This window comes from Heterodontus francisci, unplaced genomic scaffold (genome assembly GCF_036365525.1).
Source record: "Heterodontus francisci isolate sHetFra1 unplaced genomic scaffold, sHetFra1.hap1 HAP1_SCAFFOLD_1194, whole genome shotgun sequence".
Lineage (NCBI taxonomy): Eukaryota > Metazoa > Chordata > Chondrichthyes > Heterodontiformes > Heterodontidae > Heterodontus > Heterodontus francisci.
This window is the reverse complement of record NW_027141049.1, coordinates 35,462-54,327: the sequence shown is the minus strand read 5'-3', so window position 1 is coordinate 54,327 and position 18,866 is coordinate 35,462. Positions and strand designations below refer to the sequence as shown.

At 60.5% G+C, this 18,866-nt stretch overlaps 1 protein-coding gene across 2 annotated transcripts in view; it reads left to right on the top strand.

The window, feature by feature from the left end:
• LOC137361891 (serine/threonine-protein kinase TAO2-like) overlaps positions 1-4,983 on the top strand; it is a 65,531-nt gene extending 60,548 nt beyond the window's left edge. For both annotated transcript variants that reach the window (XM_068026492.1, XM_068026491.1), the window contains one exon: positions 3,188-4,983. In XM_068026492.1, coding sequence (XP_067882593.1) covers positions 3,188-4,861 — 1,674 coding nt within the window. In that variant the 3' untranslated portion in view covers positions 4,862-4,983. The remainder of the gene's footprint in view (positions 1-3,187) is intronic.
• Positions 4,984-18,866: the final 13,883 nt, after the last annotated feature.

The window sequence follows — 18,866 nt, the reverse complement described above, 5'->3', positions numbered from 1 at the left end:
ACTCTCTCCAATGTCCTCACATCTTTACTAAAGTACGGTGCCCAGAACTGGACACAATACTTCGGCTGAGGCTGAACTAGTGTCTTATACAAGTTCAACATAACTTCCTTGCTCTTGTTCTCTATGCCCCTATTATTAAAGCCAGGATACTGTATGTAATCAGCGAGCTCGTCCCTGGTATCAGACCCACCGGCCGTCCATGTCTCCGCTTTAAAGACGTCTGCAAACGTGACATGAAGCCCTGTGACATTGATCACAAGTCGTGGGAGTCAGTTGCCAGTGATCGCCAGAGCTGGCGGGCAGCCATAAAGGCGGGGCTAAAGAGTGGCAAGTCGAAGAGACTTAGCAGTTGGCAGGAAAAAAGACAGAAGCGCAAGGGGGGAGCCAACTGTGTAACAGCCCAGACAACCAATTTTATCTGCAGCGCCTGTGGAAGAGTCTGTCATTCTAGAATTGGCCTTTATAGCCACTCCAGGCGCTGCTCCACAAACCACTGACCACCTCCAGGCGCTTGCCCATTGTCTCTCAAGACAAGGAGGCCAAAGAAGACTGTATGCTTCATGAACCACTCTCTCAACCTGTCCTGTCACCTTCAATGATTTATGCACATATACCCCTAGGTCCCTCTGCTCCTGAACCCCCTTTAGAATTGTACCCTTTATTCTATATTGTGTCCATGTTCTTCCTACCAAAATGAATCACTTCACATTTCTCTGCATTGAACTTCATCTGCCACCTGTCTCCCCATTCCACCAACTTGTCTATGTCCTTTTGAATTTCTACACTATCCTCCTCACAGTTCACAATGCTTCCAAGTTTCGTATCATCTGCAAAGTGTGAAATTGTGCCCTGTACACCAAGGTCGAGGTCATTAATATATATGGGGAAAAGCAAGGGTCCCAACACTGATCCCTGGGGAACTCCACTACAAACCTTCCTCCTGCCCGAAGAACATCATTAACCACTACTCTCTGTTTCCTGTCACTGCCAATTCCGGATCCACATTGATACCGTCCCTCTTAGTCCATGAGCTACAAGTTTGTTCACAAGTCTGTTGTGTGGCACTCTATCAAACACCTTTTGAAAGTCCATGTACACCACGTCAACAGCATTGCCCTCAACAACCCTCTTTGTTACCTCCTCAAAAAACTCCAGCAAGTTAGTTAAACATGATTTTCCCGGTCCATGCTGGATTTCCTTAATTAACTCACATTTGTCCATGTGACTATTGATTTTGTCCCGAATTATTTTTTCTAGAAGTTTTTTCCCACCACCGAAGTTAAACTGACTGGCCTTTAATTGCTGGGCTTATCTTTACACCTTTGTTTGAACAAGGGTGTAACGTTTGCAATTCTCCAGTCCTCTGGCACCACCCCCGACTCTAAGGAAGACTGAAAACTTATGGCCAGTGCCTCTGCAATTTCCACCCTCACTTCCCTCAGTATCCTTGGATGCATCTCATCTGGTCCTGGAGCTTTATCCACTTTAAGTACAGACAGTCTATCTGATACTTCCTCTTTATCAATTTTAAACCCCTCTTGTGTCTGACTTACCTCCTCTTTCACCATTTCATGGTTTGCAACTTCTTCCTTGGTAAAGACAGATGCAAAGTATTCATTTAATAATTCAGCTATGCCCTCTGCCTCCATGTATAAATCCCCTTTCTGATCCCTAATCAGCCCCAATCCTCCTTTTACCACCCTTTTACTATTTATATGCCTATAGAAAACTTTGGTATTTCCTTTAATGCTAGCTGCCAGTCTCTTCTCATGCTCTCTCTTTGCTTCTCTTATTTGCTTTTTCACTTCCCCTCTGGACCTTCCATATTCAGCCTGGTTCTCAATAGTATTTTCTACCTGACATCTGTCATAAGCACACTTTTTCTTCTTTATCTTAATCTCTACCTCTTTTGTCATCCAGGGAGCTCTGGATTTATTTGCTCTACTTTTCCCCTTCGCGGGAACACATCTCGACTATGCCCGGACTATCTCTTCTTTGAAGGTAGCCCATTGTTCATCTAGCAGTTTTCCTGCCAGCTTTTGACTCCAATTTATTCGCCCCAGTTCCATTCTTACCCCATTGAAGTTGGCCTTTCCCCCAGTTAATTATTCTTACTCTGGATTGCTCTTTGGCCTATAGACAACACTGAGCAATGTAACTGCACCTAACTTGCTCTTTTTCTCCATCACTGCAATACTCTCCTTAATCAATACCCCCACCCCCACCCCCTTTATTCCCTTCCCTACCTTTCCTGAACACCTTGTATCCAGGAATATTTAACACCCAGTCCTGCCCTTCTTTGAGCCAGGTCTCTGTTATAGCCACAACATCATATTTCCACATGTCAATCTTCCCTTTACCTCACCAGTCTTAGTAACCACACTCCCTGCATTCACATACATGCACATTCACTCTGATTCAGACTTTATTACTTTGTCCCTTACTCTGACCCCAAATAATAACGTACTATTTCCTACTCTAGTGCTATCTATCTCCCCCAGTATTCTGTGCACCCTGGTATTCCTCTGTAATACTTGCTCCTGGTTCCCGCACCCCTGACAAGTTACCAGTTTTGCTTCCCTCCAATCTGAGCTCCCTCCCCCTCTCTCTCCCCCCTCTATCTGCCTGTCTTTCTCTCTCTCTCTGTTTCTCTCTCTGTCTGTTTCTTTCTGTCTCTCTCCCTCCCTCTCTCTGTCTCTCTCTCTGTCATAGTAAATAGGAGCAGGAGTAGGCCATTCGGCCCTTCGAGCCTGCTCCGCCATTCATTATGGTCATGGCCGATCATCCAACTCAGTAACCTGTTCCCGCTTTCTCCCCATACCCTTTGATCCCTTTAGACCCAAGAGCTATATCTAACTCCTTCTTGAAAACATACAATGTTTTGGCCTCAACTGCTTTCTGTGGTAGCGAATTCCACAGGTTCACCACTCTCTGGGTGAAGAAATTTCTCCTCATCTCAGTCCTGAAAGTTTACCCCGTGTCCTTAGACTATGACCCCTGGTTCTGGGCTCCCCCACCATCGGGAACATCCTTCCTGCATCTACCCTGTCAAGTCCTGTTAGAATTTTATAGGTTTCTATGAGATGCCCCCTCACTCTTCTGAGCTCCAGCGAATATAATCGTATCCTAACTGTCTCTCTCTGTGCTCTGTGTCTAATGGATTCTCTCTCTTTCCCTCTCTCCACAGGAACTGAACAAGAAGCAAACTCAAAAGGACTTGGAGTGTGCAATGTTACTTAGACACCACGAGTCTACACAGGAGCAGGAGTTCCGTCACCTGAACACGGTGCAGCGAACTCGCACGGAGCTGATTCGATTGCAGCACCAGACTGAGCTCAGCAACCAGCTCGACTACAACAAGCGGCGGGAGCAGGAACTCAGGCAGAAGCACGTAGCCGAGATTCGGCAGCAGCCCAAGTGTCTGAAAGTAGGTTCCAGGGGGGATTCGGACGGTGAACGGGAGGATCGGGAGGGCTCTCTCGAGGACCTGAGACTAGGCTGGGGCCCCAGGGAGGGGGAGAGGGGCAGGGGAGCTGCCCTGGGGGGTTCCCTCGAGGACCTGAGACTGGGCTGGGACCCCGGGGAGGGGGAGAGGGGCTGGGGAGCTGCCCTGGGGGGTTCCCTCGAGGACCTGAGACTGGGCTGGGACCCCGGGGAGGGGGAGAGGGGCTGGGGAGCTGCCCTGGGGGGTTCCCTCGAGGACCTGAGACTGGGCTGGGACCCCGGGGAGAGGGGCGGGGGAGCTGCCCTGGGGGGTTCCCTCGAGGACCTGAGACTGGGCTGGGACCCCGGGGAGAGGGGCAGGGGCGATGGCTCTCCAGCTGAAGTGCCCTACTTTGAACTGCAGTCGTCTGACCCTGGGCCTCAGCCCCACCCACTGCCCTCAGCCCACTCCTTCCCCGACTCCTACGAGGACGGCCTGGAGCTGCCCGACCTGGATGACACACAGCTGCTGGAGGCTCCCCACCAGCACCCGACCTCCCTGATCCCGCTCCTGTCCTCCCCCCACCTGCTGTGCGCTTCCCTGGCTTTGCTGGTGGCTTCGTGCCCCAGTTCAGTGCTACTCTTCTTCCTGCTGGTCATTCTGCTGGCCCTGTCACAGACAGGTCCCCAGAGTCGCCTGGGTTCCCTGCTGCTGGCTGTCGAGGTAGTTGTGGTCAGCTTAGCTGCCTCCTATGTCCTGCTCCACCTTCTATTCTCCATTTCCACATCCCTTTTCCTCCTCCTGGTCAGGCTGGTCAGCGGCCTCAGCGTGCTGGCCCTCAGCTGCCGCCTCTCCCTCTACTATGTCCCCGTCATGCTGGGGGCTGCTTATTTCTTCACCTCTCCCGGGCTCTTCCTCTCCCTCTACCTGCTTATCGTGCTGGTACTGCAGCCAGCCCACCGCTGGGTCCGGTGCATCCCCAGGAGAGGCCGCAGGCTCTGGGTGCGTCTCCTCCTCCGACTGCCCCGGCCTGTCTTCCTGGCGGCCCAGCGCTGCGGCCTGGCCGACGAGAAGAGCCTCTTCTCCGTCTTCCCCAAGGCAGGCCGGGATTTGTCCAGGAGCCGGCTGCCCGTCCCAGCCCGAGGCCGGTCGGAGAGGAAGGGGCTGCGGGCCTGGGCGTGCGGCCTGGCCGCCGGTGCCAAACGCCAGCTCTGCAACCTGCCCAGGGCGCTGGTGTCCAGGCTGCCCCACTCCGGCCTCCGCTGGCTTAGGCGGGTCGGCCTACTGAGAGCCAGGAGGCCGAGCCGCATCCCGCGGCTGCTGCCCAGGGAGAAACGCAAACCGAAGCCCAGGCTCCGGTCCGGAGTCAGGCCCAGGGCAACGGGTAGGGAGCAGGCCCGAAACTCCTTCCGTCGCTCAGCCATCTGGATCCCCTAGGAGGCCCCAGACTGTGAGGGGCCGGATAACTGGTGCAAGTTGGGGGACTGGTCAGTCCCGGGGAGGGTGGGAGACCGAGGGTCACTGGTCAGTCCCGGGGAGGGTGGGAGACCGAGGGTCACTGGTCAGTCCCGGGGAGGGAGGGAGACTGAGGGTCACTGGTCACTCCCGGGGAGGGAGGGAGACTGAGGGTCACTGGTCAGTCCCGGGGAGGGTGGGTGACCGAGGGTAACTGGTCAATCCCGGGGAGGGAGGGAGACCGAGGGTCACTGGTCAATCCCAGAGAGGGAGGGATCAAGGGTCACGGGTCAGTCCGGGCAGAGGGAGGGAGAGGGGGAAACAGGGGTCACTGGTCAGTCCGGACAGAGGGAGGGAGTGGGGGAAACAGGGGTCACTGGTCAGCACCGGCAGAGGGAGTGAGAGGGGGGACCAAGAGTCACTGGTCAGTCTGGACAGAGGGAGGGAGTGGGGGAAACAGGGGTCACTGGTCAGCACCGGCAGAGGGAGGGAGAGGGGGAACTGAGGGTCACTGGTCAGTCCTGGGGAAGGAGGGAGGACAGTGTCAGTTGTCTGTAGGACGGTGTCTGGAGTCTGGGATATAGTCAGGAGCAGAGTCTGGGGGAGTGTCTGGGGCGGAGTCTGGGGGAGTGTCTGGGGCGGAGTCTGGGGGAGTGTCTGTGGTGGAGTCTGGGGGAGTGTCTGTGGTGGAGTCTGGGGGAGTGTCTGGACAGAGGTCATGGGCGGAGTCTGGGGAAGTGTCTGGACAGGTCTGGGGTGGAGTCTGGGGGAGTGTCTGGGGTGGAGACTGGGGGAGTATCTGGACAGAGGTCTGGGGCAGAGTATGGGGGAGTGTCTGGGGTGGAGACTGGGGAAGTGTCTGGGGTGGAGTCTGGGGGAGTGTCTGGGGTGGAGTCTGGGGGAGTGTCTGGGGCAGAGTCTGGGGAAGTGTCTGGACAGATCTGGGGTGGAGTCTGGGGGAGTGTCTGGGGTGGAGACTGGGGGAGTGTCTGGGGCGGAGACTGGGGAAGTGTCTGGGGTGGAGTCTGGGGGAGTGTCTGGGGCAGAGTCTGGGGAAGTGTCTGGACAGATCTGGGGTGGAGTCTGGGGGAGTGTCTGGGGTGGAGACTGGGGGAGTGTCTGGGGCAGAGTCTGGGGAAGTGTCTGGACAGATCTGGGGTGGAGTCTGGGGGAGTGTCTGGGGTGGAGACTGGGGGAGTGTCTGGGGCGGAGACTGGGGAAGTGTCTGGGGTGGAGTCTGGGGGAGTGTCTGGGGCAGAGTCTGGGGAAGTGTCTGGACAGGTCTGGGGTGGAGTCTGGGGGAGTATCTGGACAGAGGTCTGGGGCGGAGTATGGGGGAGTGTCTGGGGTGGAGACTGGGGAAGTGTCTGGGGTGGAGTCTGGGGGAGTGTCTGGGGCAGAGTCTGGGGAAGTGTCTGGACAGGTCTGGGGTGGAGTCTGGGGGAGTGTCTGGGGTGGAGACTGGGGGAGTATCTGGACAGAGGTCTGGGGCGGAGTATGGGGGAGTGTCTGGGGTGGAGACTGGGGGAGTGTCTGGGGAAGTGTCTGGGGTGGAGTCTGGGGGAGTGTCTGGGGGAGTGTCTGGGGCAGAGTCTGGGGAAGTGTCTGGACAGGTCTGGGGTGGAGTCTGGGGGAGTGTCTGGGGTGGAGACTGGGGGAGTATCTGGACAGAGGTCTGGGGCGGAGTATGGGGGAGTGTCTGGGGCGGAGTCTGGGGGAGTGTCTGGGGGAGTGTCTGGGGCAGAGTCTGGGGAAGTGTCTGGACAGGTCTGGGGTGGAGTCTGGGGGAGTGTCTGGGGTGGAGTCTGGGGGAGTGTCTGGGGCAGAGTCTGGGGAAGTGTCTGGACAGGTCTGGGGTGGAGTCTGGGGGAGTGTCTGGGGTGGAGACTGGGGACTGGGGGAGTATCTGGACAGAGGTCTGGGGCGGAGTATGGGGGAGTGTCTGGGGTGGAGACTGGGGGAGTGTCTGGGGAAGTGTCTGGGGTGGAGACTGGGGGAGTATCTGGACAGAGGTCTGGGACAGAGTATGGGGGAGTGTCTGGGGCGGAGACTGGGGAAGTGTCTGGGGAAGTGTCTGGGGTGGAGTCTGGGGGAGTGTCTGGGGCAGAGTCTGGGGAAGTGTCTGGACAGGTCTGGGGTGGAGTCTGGGGGAGTGTCTGGGGTGGAGACTGGGGGAGTGTCTGGGGAAGTGTCTGGGGGAGTGTCTGGGGTGGAGACTGGGGGAGTGTCTGGGGTGGAGACTGGGGGAGTGTCTGGGGAAGTGTCTGGGGTGGAGACTGGGGGAGTGTCTGGGGAAGTGTCTGGGGTGGAGACTGGGGGAGTGTCTGGGGTGGAGACTGGGGGAGTGTCTGGGGAAGTGTCTGGGGGAGTGTCTGGGGTGGAGACTGGGGGAGTGTCTGGGGTGGAGACTGGGGGAGTGTCTGGGGTGGAGACTGGGGGAGTGTCTGGGGTGGAGACTGGGGGAGTGTCTGGGGTGGAGTCTGGGGGAGTGTCTGGACAGAGGTCTGGGGCGGAGACTGGGGGAGTGTCTGGGGTGGAGACTGGGGGAGTGTCTGGGGTGGAGTCTGGGGTGGTGTCTGGGGAAGTGTCTGGGGAAGTGTCTGGGGTGGAGACTGGGGGAATGTCTGGGGAAGTGTCTGGGTTGGAGTCTGGGGGAGTGTCTGGACAGAGGTTTGTGCTGGAGTCTCTGCTCCTGCTACGTGTTTGTTTACATATGAATTATTTTCTTTTCTCCATTATTAAATTATTATATGTTGATTTTCTTTTCCCTGTGGATTCTGTATCTATTGTTTTTGTCCCGATTTGTTTTGGTGATTTTATTTTTGAAATAAACGTCATAAAATTTGTTTAAGCTTCATCTGACATCAGCGGATTTATTTCAATTAGAAGAACAGAGAGATGAAGGGGGGACAATAGGGGGTGAGGAGGGGGAGAGTGTGGAGGATAGGGGGTGAGGAGGAGAGAGTGGGGTGGATAGGGGGAGAGGAGGGGGAGAGTGTGGAGGATAGGGGGTGAGGAGGGGGAGAGTGTGGAGGATAGGGGGTGAGGAGGGGAGAGTGGGGTGGATAGGGGGAGAGGAGGGGTGAGTGGGGTCTATAGGGGGGGAGTGGGGTGGTTCAGGGGTGAGATGGGGGGGGTGGGTTGGATAGGGGGTGAGGAGGGAGTAATGGGGTGGTTAGGGGGTGAGGAGGGGGGAATGGGGTGGATAGGGGATGAGGAGGGAGGGTGGGGTGGATAGGGGGTGAGGAGGGGGGAGAGTGGGGACGATAGCGGGTGAGGAGGGGGGACAATTACCACAGCTGCCCCCTGTAGGGTTTACACAGAGCAGTCGTGGACAATTAGCAGTGATCACATTTTGAGTGAACTCACGAGAATCACCATCCTATCTTCACCCTGACGCCACCCCGAGTTCCTGCTCCTGATCACTGTCCAGTGACCCCTGGGTTAGAGAGAGAGAGGGGGAAATCAACCAGGGTTCCTGCTCCTGATCACTGTCCAGTGACCCCTGGGTTAGAGAGAGAGAGGGGGAAATCAGTCAGGGTTCCTGCTCCTGATCACTGTCCAGTGACCCCTGGGTTAGAGAGAGAGGGGGAAATCAGCCAGGGTTCCTGCTCCTGGTCACTGTCCTGTGACCCCTGGGTTAGAGAGAGAGAGGGGGAAATCAACCAGGGTTCCTGCTCCTGATCTCTGTCCAGTGACCCCTGGGTTAGAGAGAGAGAGGGGAAATCAGCCAGGGTTCCTGCTCCTGATCACTGTCCAGTGACCCCTGGGTTCGAGAGAGCGGGGGAAATCAGCCAGGGTTCCTGCTCCCGATCACTGTCCACTGACCCCTGGGTTAGAGAGAGGGGGAAATCAGCCAGGGTTCCTGCTCCTGATCACTGTCCAGTGACCCCTGGGTTAGAGAGAGAGAGGCAAATCAGCCAGGGTTCCTGCTCCTGATCACAGACCAGTGACCCCTGGGTTAGAGAGAGAGGGGAAATCAGCCAGGGTTCCTGCTCCTGATCACTGTCCAGTGACCCCTGGGTTAGAGAGAGGCAAATCAGCCAGGGTTCCTGCTCCTGATCACTGTCCAGTGACCCCTGGGTTAGAGAGAGAGAGGGGAAATCAGCCAGGGTTCCTGCTCCTGATCACTGTCCAGTGACCCCTGGGTTAGAGAGAGAGGGGAAGTCAGCCAGGGTTCCTGCTCCTGATCACTGTCCAGTGACCCCTGGGTTAGAGAGAGAGAGGGGGAAATCAGCCAGGGTTCCTGCTCCTGATCACTGTCCCGTGACCCCTGGGTTAGAGAGAGAGGGGAAATCAGCCAGGGTTCCTGCTCCTGATCACTGTCCAGTGACCCCTGGGTTAGAGAGCGAGGGAAATCAGCCAGGGTTCCTGTTCCTGATCACTGTCCAGTGACCCCTGGGTTCGAGAGAGGGGGGAAATCAGCCAGGGTTCCTGCTCCTGATCACTGTCCACTGACCCCTGGGTTAGAGAGAGAGGGGAAATCAGCCAGGGTTTCTGCTCCTGATCACTGTCCAGTGACCCCTGGGTTAGAGAGAGAGGAAATCAGCCAGGGTTCCTGCTCCTGATCACTGTCCACTGACCCCTGGGTTAGAGAGAGGGGTGAAATCAGCCAGGGTTCCTGCTCCTGATCACTGTCCAGTGACCCCTGGGTTAGAGAGAGAGGAAATCAGCCAGGGTTCCTGCTCCTGATCACTGTCCAGTGACCCCTGGGTTAGAGAGAGAGAGAGGGGAAATCAGCCAGGGTTCCTGCTCCTGATCACTGTCCAGTGACCCCTGGGTTTGAGAGAGAGAGAGGGGGAAATCAGGCAGGGTTCCTGCTCCTGATCACTGTCCAGTGATTCCTGTCTCGGGACAGTTTCCGCAATGGCTCTCCTGGACTCCAGTGACTGTTGAGGTTGTGATGAATGTTTTCTGTTATCCATCTCTCCCTTTCCCCCTTCACTTCCACCCTTCTCCCTCTTGCACGCTCTCTCCATCCGCGCTTGCTTCCTCTGCTAACCCCCCCCCCCCGCTTGCACGCTCTCCCCCTTTCACTGTCTCTCTCCCCCTTTCACTGTCTCTCTACCCCTCTCTATCTTGCTCCCCTCTTTCTGCCTCACTCTACGACCCTGAGCCTATCACTTACCCTCCCACAGTCGAAGGAGTTGCAGATTAAGAAGCAGTTCCAGGACACGTGTAAGATTCAGACTCGACAATATAAAGCCCTGAGAAACCACCTGCTTGAAACGACAGTGAAGAGTGAGCACAAAGCGGTCTTAAAACGGCTGAAGGATGAACAGACTCGCAAACTGGCCATCCTGGCTGAACAGTATGACCACAGCATCAACGAGATGTTGTCCACCCAGGCAGTGAGTGTCGGCTGTCAGGGGTCAATTACACTGCGTTGGGGCGTAATCATAGAGTACAGCTCGCGTTACCCCTGGGGAGAGTCCAGCTCCCGTTGCCCCCGGGGAGAGTCCAGCTCCCGGTGCCCCCGGGGAGAGTCCAGCTCCCGTTACCCCCGGGGAGAGTCCAGCTCCCGGTGCCCCCGGGGAGTGTCCAGCTCCCGTTACCCCCGGGGAGAGTCCAGCTCCCGGTGCTCTCGGGGAGAGTCCAGCTCCTGTTACCCCGGGGAGAGTCCAGCTCCCGTTACCTCCGGGGAGAGTCCAGCTCCCGGTGCCCCCGGGGAGAGTCCAGCTCCCGTTACCTCCGGGGAGAGTCCAGCTCCCGGTGCCCCCGGGGAGAGTCCAGCTCCGTTACCCCTGGGGAGAGTCCAGCTCCCGGTGCCCCCGGGAAGAGTCCAGCTCCCGGTGCCCCCGGGGAGAGTCCAGCTCCCGTTACCCCCGGGGAGAGTCCAGCTCCCGGTGCTCTCAGGGAGAGTCCAGCTCCTGTTACCCCGGGGAGAGTCCAGCTCCCGTTACCTCCGGGAAGAGTCCAGCTCCCGGTGCCCCCGGGGAGAGTCCAGCTCCCGTTACCTCCGGGGAGAGTCCAGCTCCCGTTACCTCCGGGGAGAGTCCAGCTCCCGGTGCCCCCGGGGAGAGTCCAGCTCCCGTTATCCCCGGGGAGAGTCCAGCTCGCGTTACCCCCAGGGAGAGTCCAGCTCCCGTTACCCCCCGGGGAGAGTCCAGCTCGCGTTACCCCCGGGGAGAATCCAGCTTCCGTTACCCCGGGGAGAGTCCAGCTCCCATTACCCCCGGGGAGAGTCCAGCTCCCATTAACCCCGGGGAGAGTCCAGCTCCCGTTACCCTGGGGCGAATCCAGCTCCCATCCCCCAGGGAGAGTCGGTGCCCGTGAAGGACCCGTACCCTGGGGAGAGTTGGTGCCCGTGGAGGACCCGTACCCCGGGAATAGTCGGTGCCTGTGGGGACTTGTAGCCCGGGGAGAGTCGGTGCCCGTGGAGACTTGTACCCTGGGGAGAGTCGGTGCCTGTGGGGACCTGTACCCTGGGGAGAGTCGGTGCCCGTGGAGGACCCGTACCCTCGGAATATTCGGTGCCTGTGGGGACTTGTACCCCGGGGAGAGTCGGTTCCCGTGGAGACTTGTACCCTGGGGAGAGTCGGTGCCCGTGGGGACCTGTACCCCGGGGAGAGTTGGTGCCCATGGCGACCCGTACCCCGGGGAGAGTCGGTGCCCGTGGAGACTTGTACTCCAGGGAGAGCAGGTGCCCGATGAGACTTGTACCCCGGGGAGAGTTGGTGCCCGTGGAGACTTTTACCCCGGGGAGAGTCGGTGCCCGTGGGGGCCCGTACCCTGGGAAGAGTCGGTGCCTGTGGGGACTTGTACCGCATGAGAGTAGGGAGTGGATTGGACTTCATCCATCTTCTTCCATGATGTGTTTTCTTGTTTGCATTTTGATTTACAGCTGTAAGATAAATCTCCCTGTCTCCTCCCCGCCCCCCGTCTCCTCCCCATCTCCCTGTCTCCTCCCCCCTCCCTCTCCTCCCCATCTCACTCCGTCTCCACCCCCCTCCCTGTCTCCTCCCCCCTCCCTGTCTCCTCCCCATCTCCCTGTCTCCTCCCCCCCTCCCTGTCTCCTCCCCCCCTCCCTGTCTCCTCCCCCCCTCCGTCTTTTCCCCCCTCCCTGTCTCCTCCCCATCTCCCTGTCTCCTCCCCCCTCCCTGTCTCCTCCCCCCCTCCGTCTTTTCCCCCCTCCCTGTCTCCTCCCCATCTCCCTGTCTCCTCCCCCCTCCCTGTCTCCTCCCCATCTCCCTGTCTCCTCCCCATCTCCCTGTCTCCTCCCCCTCCCTGTCTCCTCCCCCCTCCGTCTTTTCCCCCCTCCCTGTCTCCTCCCCCCTCCCCATCTCCTCCCCCCTCCGTCTCCACCCCCCTCCCTGTCTCCTCCCCATCTCCCTGTCTCCTCCCCCCCCTCTCTGTCTCCCCCCCCCCCCCGTCTCCCACCCCGTCTCCTCCCCCCTCCGTCTCCACCCCCCTCCCTGTCTCCTCCCCATCTCCCTGTCTCCTCCCCCCCTCCCTGTCTCCTCCCCATCTCCCTTTCTCCTCCCCCCCTCCGTCTTTTCCCCCCTCCCGTCTCCTCCCCCTCTCTGTCTCCTCCCCCCCGTCTCCCACCTCGTCTCCTCCCCCCTCCTGTCTCCCTCCTCCCCCTCTCTGTCTCCCTTTCCCCTCCTCTGTCTCCCACCCCCCTCTCTGTCTCCCCCTCCTCTATCTCCCCCCCTCTGTCTCCCCCCCTTGTTTCCCCCCTCTCTGTCTCCCCCCCGTCTCCCTCCCTCTCCTCTGTCTCTCTTCCCCACCTCTCTGTCTCCTCCCTCCCCTCTCTGTCTCCCTACCTCCATCTCTGTCTCCCTCCCTCCAACTCTGTCTCCCTCCCCCCTCTCTGTCTCCCTCCCTCCTCTCTCTGTCTCCCACTCCCCCGTCTCTGTCTCCCCCCCCCCCCGTCTCCCTCCCCCCCTTCCCTGTCTCCCTCCTCATCCTCTGTCTCCCTCCCCCTCTCTGTCTCCTCCCCCCCGTCTCCCACCTCGTCTCCTCCCCCCTCCTGTCTCCCTCCTCCCCCTCTCTGTCTCCCTTTCCCCTCCTCTGTCTCCCACCCCCCTCTCTGTCTCCCCCTCCTCTATCTCCCCCCCTCTGTCTCCCCCCCTTGTTTCCCCCCTCTCTGTCTCCCCCCCGTCTCCCTCCCTCTCCTCTGTCTCTCTTCCCCACCTCTCTGTCTCCTCCCTCCCCTCTCTGTCTCCCTACCTCCATCTCTGTCTCCCTCCCTCCAACTCTGTCTCCCTCCCCCCTCTCTGTCTCCCTCCCTCCTCTCTCTGTCTCCCACTCCCCCGTCTCTGTCTCCCCCCCCCCCCCGTCTCCCTCCCCCCCTTCTCTGTCTCACTCCTCATCCTCTGTCTCCCTCCCCCTCTCTGTCTCCTCCCCCCTCCTGTCTCCCTCCCCCCCTCCATGTCTCCCTCCTCCCCCTCTCTGTCTCCCTTCCCCCTCCTCTTGTCTCCCACCCCCTCTCTGTCTCCCCCTCCTCTATCTCCCCCCCTCTGTTTCCACCCCTCTCTCTCCCACCCTTCTGTTTCCCCCCTCTCTCTCTCCCCTCCGTCTCTCTCCCCCTCTCTTTCTCCCTCTCACCTCTCTGTCTCCCTCCCTCTCTTTCTCCCTCCCCTGTCTCCCTCCCTCTCCTCTGTCTCTCTCCCCCACCTCTCTGTCTCCTCCCACCCCTCTCTGTCTCCCTACCTCCATCTCTGGCTCCTTCCCTCCAACTCTGTTTCCCTCCCCACCTCTCTGTCTCCCTCCCCCCTCTCTGTCTCCCTCCCCCCTCTCTGTCTCCCTCCCCCCGCTCTCTATCTCCCTCCCCCCCTCTCTGTCTCCCCTCCCCCCCCGTCTCCCTCCCTCCTCTCTCTGTCTCCCTCCCCCCGTCTCCCTCCCTCCTCTCTCTGCCTCCCACTCCCCCGTCTCTGTCTCCCCCACCCCCCCGTCTCCCTCCCCCCATCTCTGTCTCCCTCCCCCCCACTTCTCTGTCTCCCTCCCCCTCCTCTGTCTCCCTCCCCCCCCGGTATCCCTCCCCCCCGTCTCCCTCCCCCTCCTCTGTCTCCCTCCCCCCCCGGTATCCCTCCCCCCCGTCTCCCTCCCCCTCCTCTGTCTCCTCCCTCCCCTCTCTCTCTCCCTACCTCCATCTCTGTCTCCCTCCCTCCAACTCTGTCTCCCACTCCCCCGTCTCTGTCTCCCCACCCCCCCCATCTCTGTCTCCCTCCCCCCACTAATCTGTCTCCCCCCACTAATCTGTCTCCCCCCCCTCCTCTGTCTCCCTCCCCCTCCTCTGTCTCCTCCCCCGTCTCCCACCCCGTCTCCTCCGCCCTCCCGTCTCCCTCCCCCCCTCCATGTCTCCCTCCTCCCCCTCTCTGTCTCCCCCCCTTCTGTTTCCACCCCTCTCTCTCCCCCCCTCTCTCTCTCCCCTCCGTCTCTCTCCCCCTCTCTTTCTCCCTCTCACCTCTCTGTCTCCCCCCCCCCCGTCTCCCTCCCCTGTCTCCCTCCCCCTCCTCTGTCTCTCTCCCCCACCTCTCTGTCTCCTTCCTCCCCTCTCTCTCTCTCCCTACCTCCATCTCTGTCTCCCTCCCCCCCTCTCTGTCTCCCTCCCCCCCTCTCTGTCTCCCTCCCCCCTCTCTGTCTCCCTCCCCCCTCTCTGTCTCCTCCCTCCCCTCTCTGTCTCCCTACCTCCATCTCTGTCTCCCTCCCTCCAACTCTGTCTCCCTCCCCCCCTCTCTGTCTCCCTCCCCCCGCTCTCTATCTCCCTCCCCCCTCTGTCTCCCCTCCCCCCCGTCTCCCTCCCTCCTCTCTCTGTCTCCTTCCCCTCATCTCACTCCCTTCTCTTTCTGTCTCCCACTCCCCCGTCTCTGTCTCCCCCCCCCCGTCTCCCTCCCCCCCGATCTCTGTCTCCCTCCCCCCCCTCTGTCTCCCTCCTCATCCTCTGTCTCCCTCCCCCCCGTCTCCCTCCCCCCCTCTCTGTCTCCCTCTCCCCCCCTCTCTGTCTCCCTCCCCCCCATCTGTCTCCCTCCCCCCCCTCTGTCTCCCTCCTCATCCTCTGTCTCCCTCCCCCCCGTCTCCCTCCCCCCCTCTCTGTCTCCCTCTCCCCCCCTCTCTGTCTCCCTCTCCCCCCCTCTCTGTCTCCCTACCCCCCTCTCTGTCTCCCTCTCCCCCCCTCTCTGTCTCCCTACCCCCCTCTCTGTCTCCTCTCTAGCTACGACTGGACGAGACGCAGGAGTCTGAGTATCAGGTTCTCCGTTTGCAGCTGCAGCAGGAGCTGGAACTGCTCAATGCTTACCAGAGCAAAATCAAGATTCACACAGACGCCCAGCACGAGCGAGAGATCAAGGAGCTGGAGCAGAGAGTGTCCATCCGACGGGCTCTCTTAGAGCAAAGGGTAAGGGTCCGCAGGGCGTCTGCGGGCTGGGAGTGCGGGTCAGGGTTTAGAGGTCAGGTGGGTCACCTCGTGCTCTCTAACCTCCCCTGTTGTGCTCTGCAGATTGAGGAAGAGATGCTAACATTACAGACTGAGCGTTCAGATCGAATCCGGAGTTTACTGGAACGTCAAGCCCGGGAAATCGAAGCCTTCGACTCCGAGAGCTTACGGCTGGGTTTTAGTAACATGTCCCTGAGTGGCCTCCCCCCGGCTTCAGCTTTCACCCACTCCTACCAGGTCTCTAACCCTGCCTGGGGCTCCCGGCCCCCTACCCGGGGAGTAGTCCAGTGGAGCCAAGGAGGGATTCCGGGCGCAGTCCCGGGGCCGGGCCCTGGCTCTGGGATGCCTCAGTCCTGGAGACAGCCTCCGGTCCTGGGCCCGGGAGCCTGGGCTCACCCAGCGCCTGTGCCCGGCTCTCGAGGAAGCAGCCTCGCCCTTCGCAACAGCCCTCAAGCCCTGCGGCGGACAGCATCGGGTGGACAGGCTGAGCCTGGGATCAGCCGCAGCACCAGCATCACATCCCAGATCTCCAACGGTTCACAGCTGTCCTACTGTTCACAGCTGTCCTACTCCTGACCCCTGACCCCGAACCCCACCGGCCGCCCAGCGCTGACCCCTTCGGAATCATCACTGCCCGAGCCCGCCCATACTCGACCTCCTCTCCCCTAACTCCCTTAACTCGCCCTCCCCTCCCTCAACCCCGCCCTCCCCAACACCCTCGCCCTCTCCTCTGCCCTCCCCTCCCCTGTCCCCCTCTCCTCTCTCTCTCTGACAGACCCACCCCTGTCCCCCTCTCCCCTCTCTCTCTGACAGACCCTCCCTGTCCCCCCTCTCCCTCTCTCTCTCTGACAGACCCTCCCCTGTCCCCCTCTCCCTCTCTGACAGACCCTCCCCTGTCCCCCTATCCCTCTCTCTCTCTGACAGACCCTCCCCTGTCCCCCTCTCTCTCTGACAAACCTCCCCTGTCCCCCCACCTCTCTCTCTCTGACAGACCCTCCCCTGACCCCCCCTCTCTCTCTGACAGACCCTCCCCTGTCCCCCCCCTCTCTCTCTCTGACAGACCCTCCCCTGTCCCCCCCCCCTCTCTCTCTCTGACAGACCCTCCCCTGTCCCCTCTCTCTCTCTCTGGGCAGACCCTCCCCTGTCCCCCTCTCTCTCTCTCTCTCTCTGACAGCCCCTCCCCTGTCCCCCCCTCTGTCTCTCTCTCTCTGACAGACCCTCCCTGTCCCCCTCTCTCTCTCTCTGACAGACCCTCCCCTGTCCCCCTCTCTCTCTCTCTCTCAGACAGACCCTCCCCTGTCCCCCTCTCTCTCTCTCTGACGGACCCTCCCCTGTCCCCCCCCCTCTCTCTCTGACAGACCCTCCCCTGTCCCCCTCTCTCTCTCATCTCTCTGACAGACCCTCCCCTGTCCCCCCCCCTCTCCCTCTCTCTCTCTGACAGACCCTCCCCTGTCCCCCTCTCCCTCTCTGACAGGACCCTCCCTGTCCCCCTATCCCTCTCTCTCTCTGACCAGACCCTCCCCTGTCCCCCTCTCTCTCTGACAAACCTCCCCTGTCCCCCCACCTCTCTCTCTCTGACAGACCCTCCCTGACCCCCCTCTCTCTCTGACAGACCCTCCCCCTGTCCCCCCCCTCTCTCTCTCTGACAGACCCTCCCCTGTCCCCCCCCCCTCTCTCTCTCTGACAGACCCTCCCCTGTCCCCCTCTCTCTCTCTCTGGGCAGACCCTCCCCTGTCCCCCTCTCTCTCTCTCTCTCTCTGACAGACCCTCCCCTGTCCCCCTCTCTCTCTCTCTGGGCAGACCCTCCCCTGTCCCCCTCTCTCTCTCTCTCTCTGACAGCCCCTCCCCTGTCCCCCCCTCTGTCTCTCTCTCTCTGACAGACCCTCCCCTGTCCCCCTCTCTCTCTCTCTGACAGACCCTCCCCTGTCCCCCTCTCTCTCTCTCTCTCAGACAGACCCTCCCCTGTCCCCCTCTCTCTCTCTCTGACGGACCCTCCCCTGTCCCCCCCCCCTCTCTCTCTGACAGACCCTCCCCTGTCCCCCTCTCTCTCTCTCTCTCTGACAGACCCTCCCTGTCCCCCTCTCTCTCTCTCTCTGACAGACCCTCCCCGTCCCCCTCTCTCTCTGGGCAGACCCTCCCCTGTCCTCTCTCTCTCTCTCTCTGACAGACCCTCCCCTGTCCCCCTCTCTTGACAGACCCTCCCCTGTCCCCCTCTCTCTCTCTCTCTCTGACAGACTCTCCCCGTCCCCCTCTCCCTCTGACAGACCCTCCCCTGTCCCCCTCTCTCTCTGACAAACCTCCCCTGTCCCCCCCTCTCTCTCTCTCTGACAGACCCTCCCCTGACCCCCCCTCTCTCTCTGACAGACCCTCCCCTGTCCCCCCCCCCCTCTCTCTCTCTGACAGACCCTCCCCTGTCCCCCCCCCTCTCTCTCTCTGACAGACCCTCCCCTGTCCCCCCCTCTCTCTCTGACAGATCCACCCCTGTCCCCCCCCTCTCTCTCTCTGACAGACCCTCCCCTGTCCCCCTCACTCACTCTGACAGACCCTCCCCTGTCCCCCGCCCCCCTCTCTCTCTCTCTGACCGACCCTCCCCTGTCCCCCTCACTCTCTCTCTCTCTGGGCAGACCCTCCCCTGTCCCCCTCTCTCTCTCTCACTTTCTGGGCAGACCCTCCCCTGTCTCCCCCCACCCCCCTCTCCCACTCTCTCTCTGGGCAGATCCTCCCCTGTCCCCCTCTCTCTCTCTTTGGGCAGACCCTCCCCTGTCCCCCTCTCTTGCTCTCTGGGCAGACCCTCCCCTGTCCCCCTCTCCCTCTCTCTCTGACAGACCCTCCCCTGTCCCCCTCTCTCTCTCTCTCTCTCTGACAGACCCTCCCCTGTCCCCCTCTCTCTCTCTCTGGGCAGACCCTCCCCTGTCCCCCTCTCTCTCTCTCTCTCTCTCTGACAGCCCCTCCCCTGTCCCCCCCTCTCCCTCTCTCTCTCTGACAGACCTCCCTGTCCCCCCTCTCCTCTCTGACAGACCCTCCCTGTCCCCCTATCCCTCTCTCTCTCTGACAGACCCTCCCCTGTCCCCCTCTCTCTCTGACAAACCTCCCCTGTCCCCCCACCTCTCTCTCTCTGACAGACCCTCCCCTGACCCCCCCTCTCTCTCTGACAGACCCTCCCCTGTCCCCCCCCTCTCCTCTCTGACAGACCCTCCCCTGTCCCCCCCCCCTCTCTCTCTCTGACAGACCCTCCCTGTCCCCCCCTCTCCTCTCTCTGGGCAGACCCTCCCCTGTCCCCCTCTCTCTCTCTCTCTCTCTGACAGACCCTCCCCTGTCCCCCTCTCTCTCTCTCTGGGCAGACCCTCCCCTGTCCCCCTCTCTCTCTCCTCTCCTCTGACAGCCCCTCCCCTGTCCCCCCCTCTGTCTCTCTCTCTCTGACAGACCCTCCCCTGTCCCCCTCTCTCTCTCTCTGACAGACCCTCCCCTGTCCCCCTCTCTCTCTCTCTCTCAGACAGTCCCTCCCTGTCCCCCTCTCTCTCTCTCTGACGGACCCTCCCCTGTCCCCCCCCCTCTCTCTCTGACAGACCCTCCCCTGTCCCCCCTCTCTCTCTCTCTCTCTGACAGACC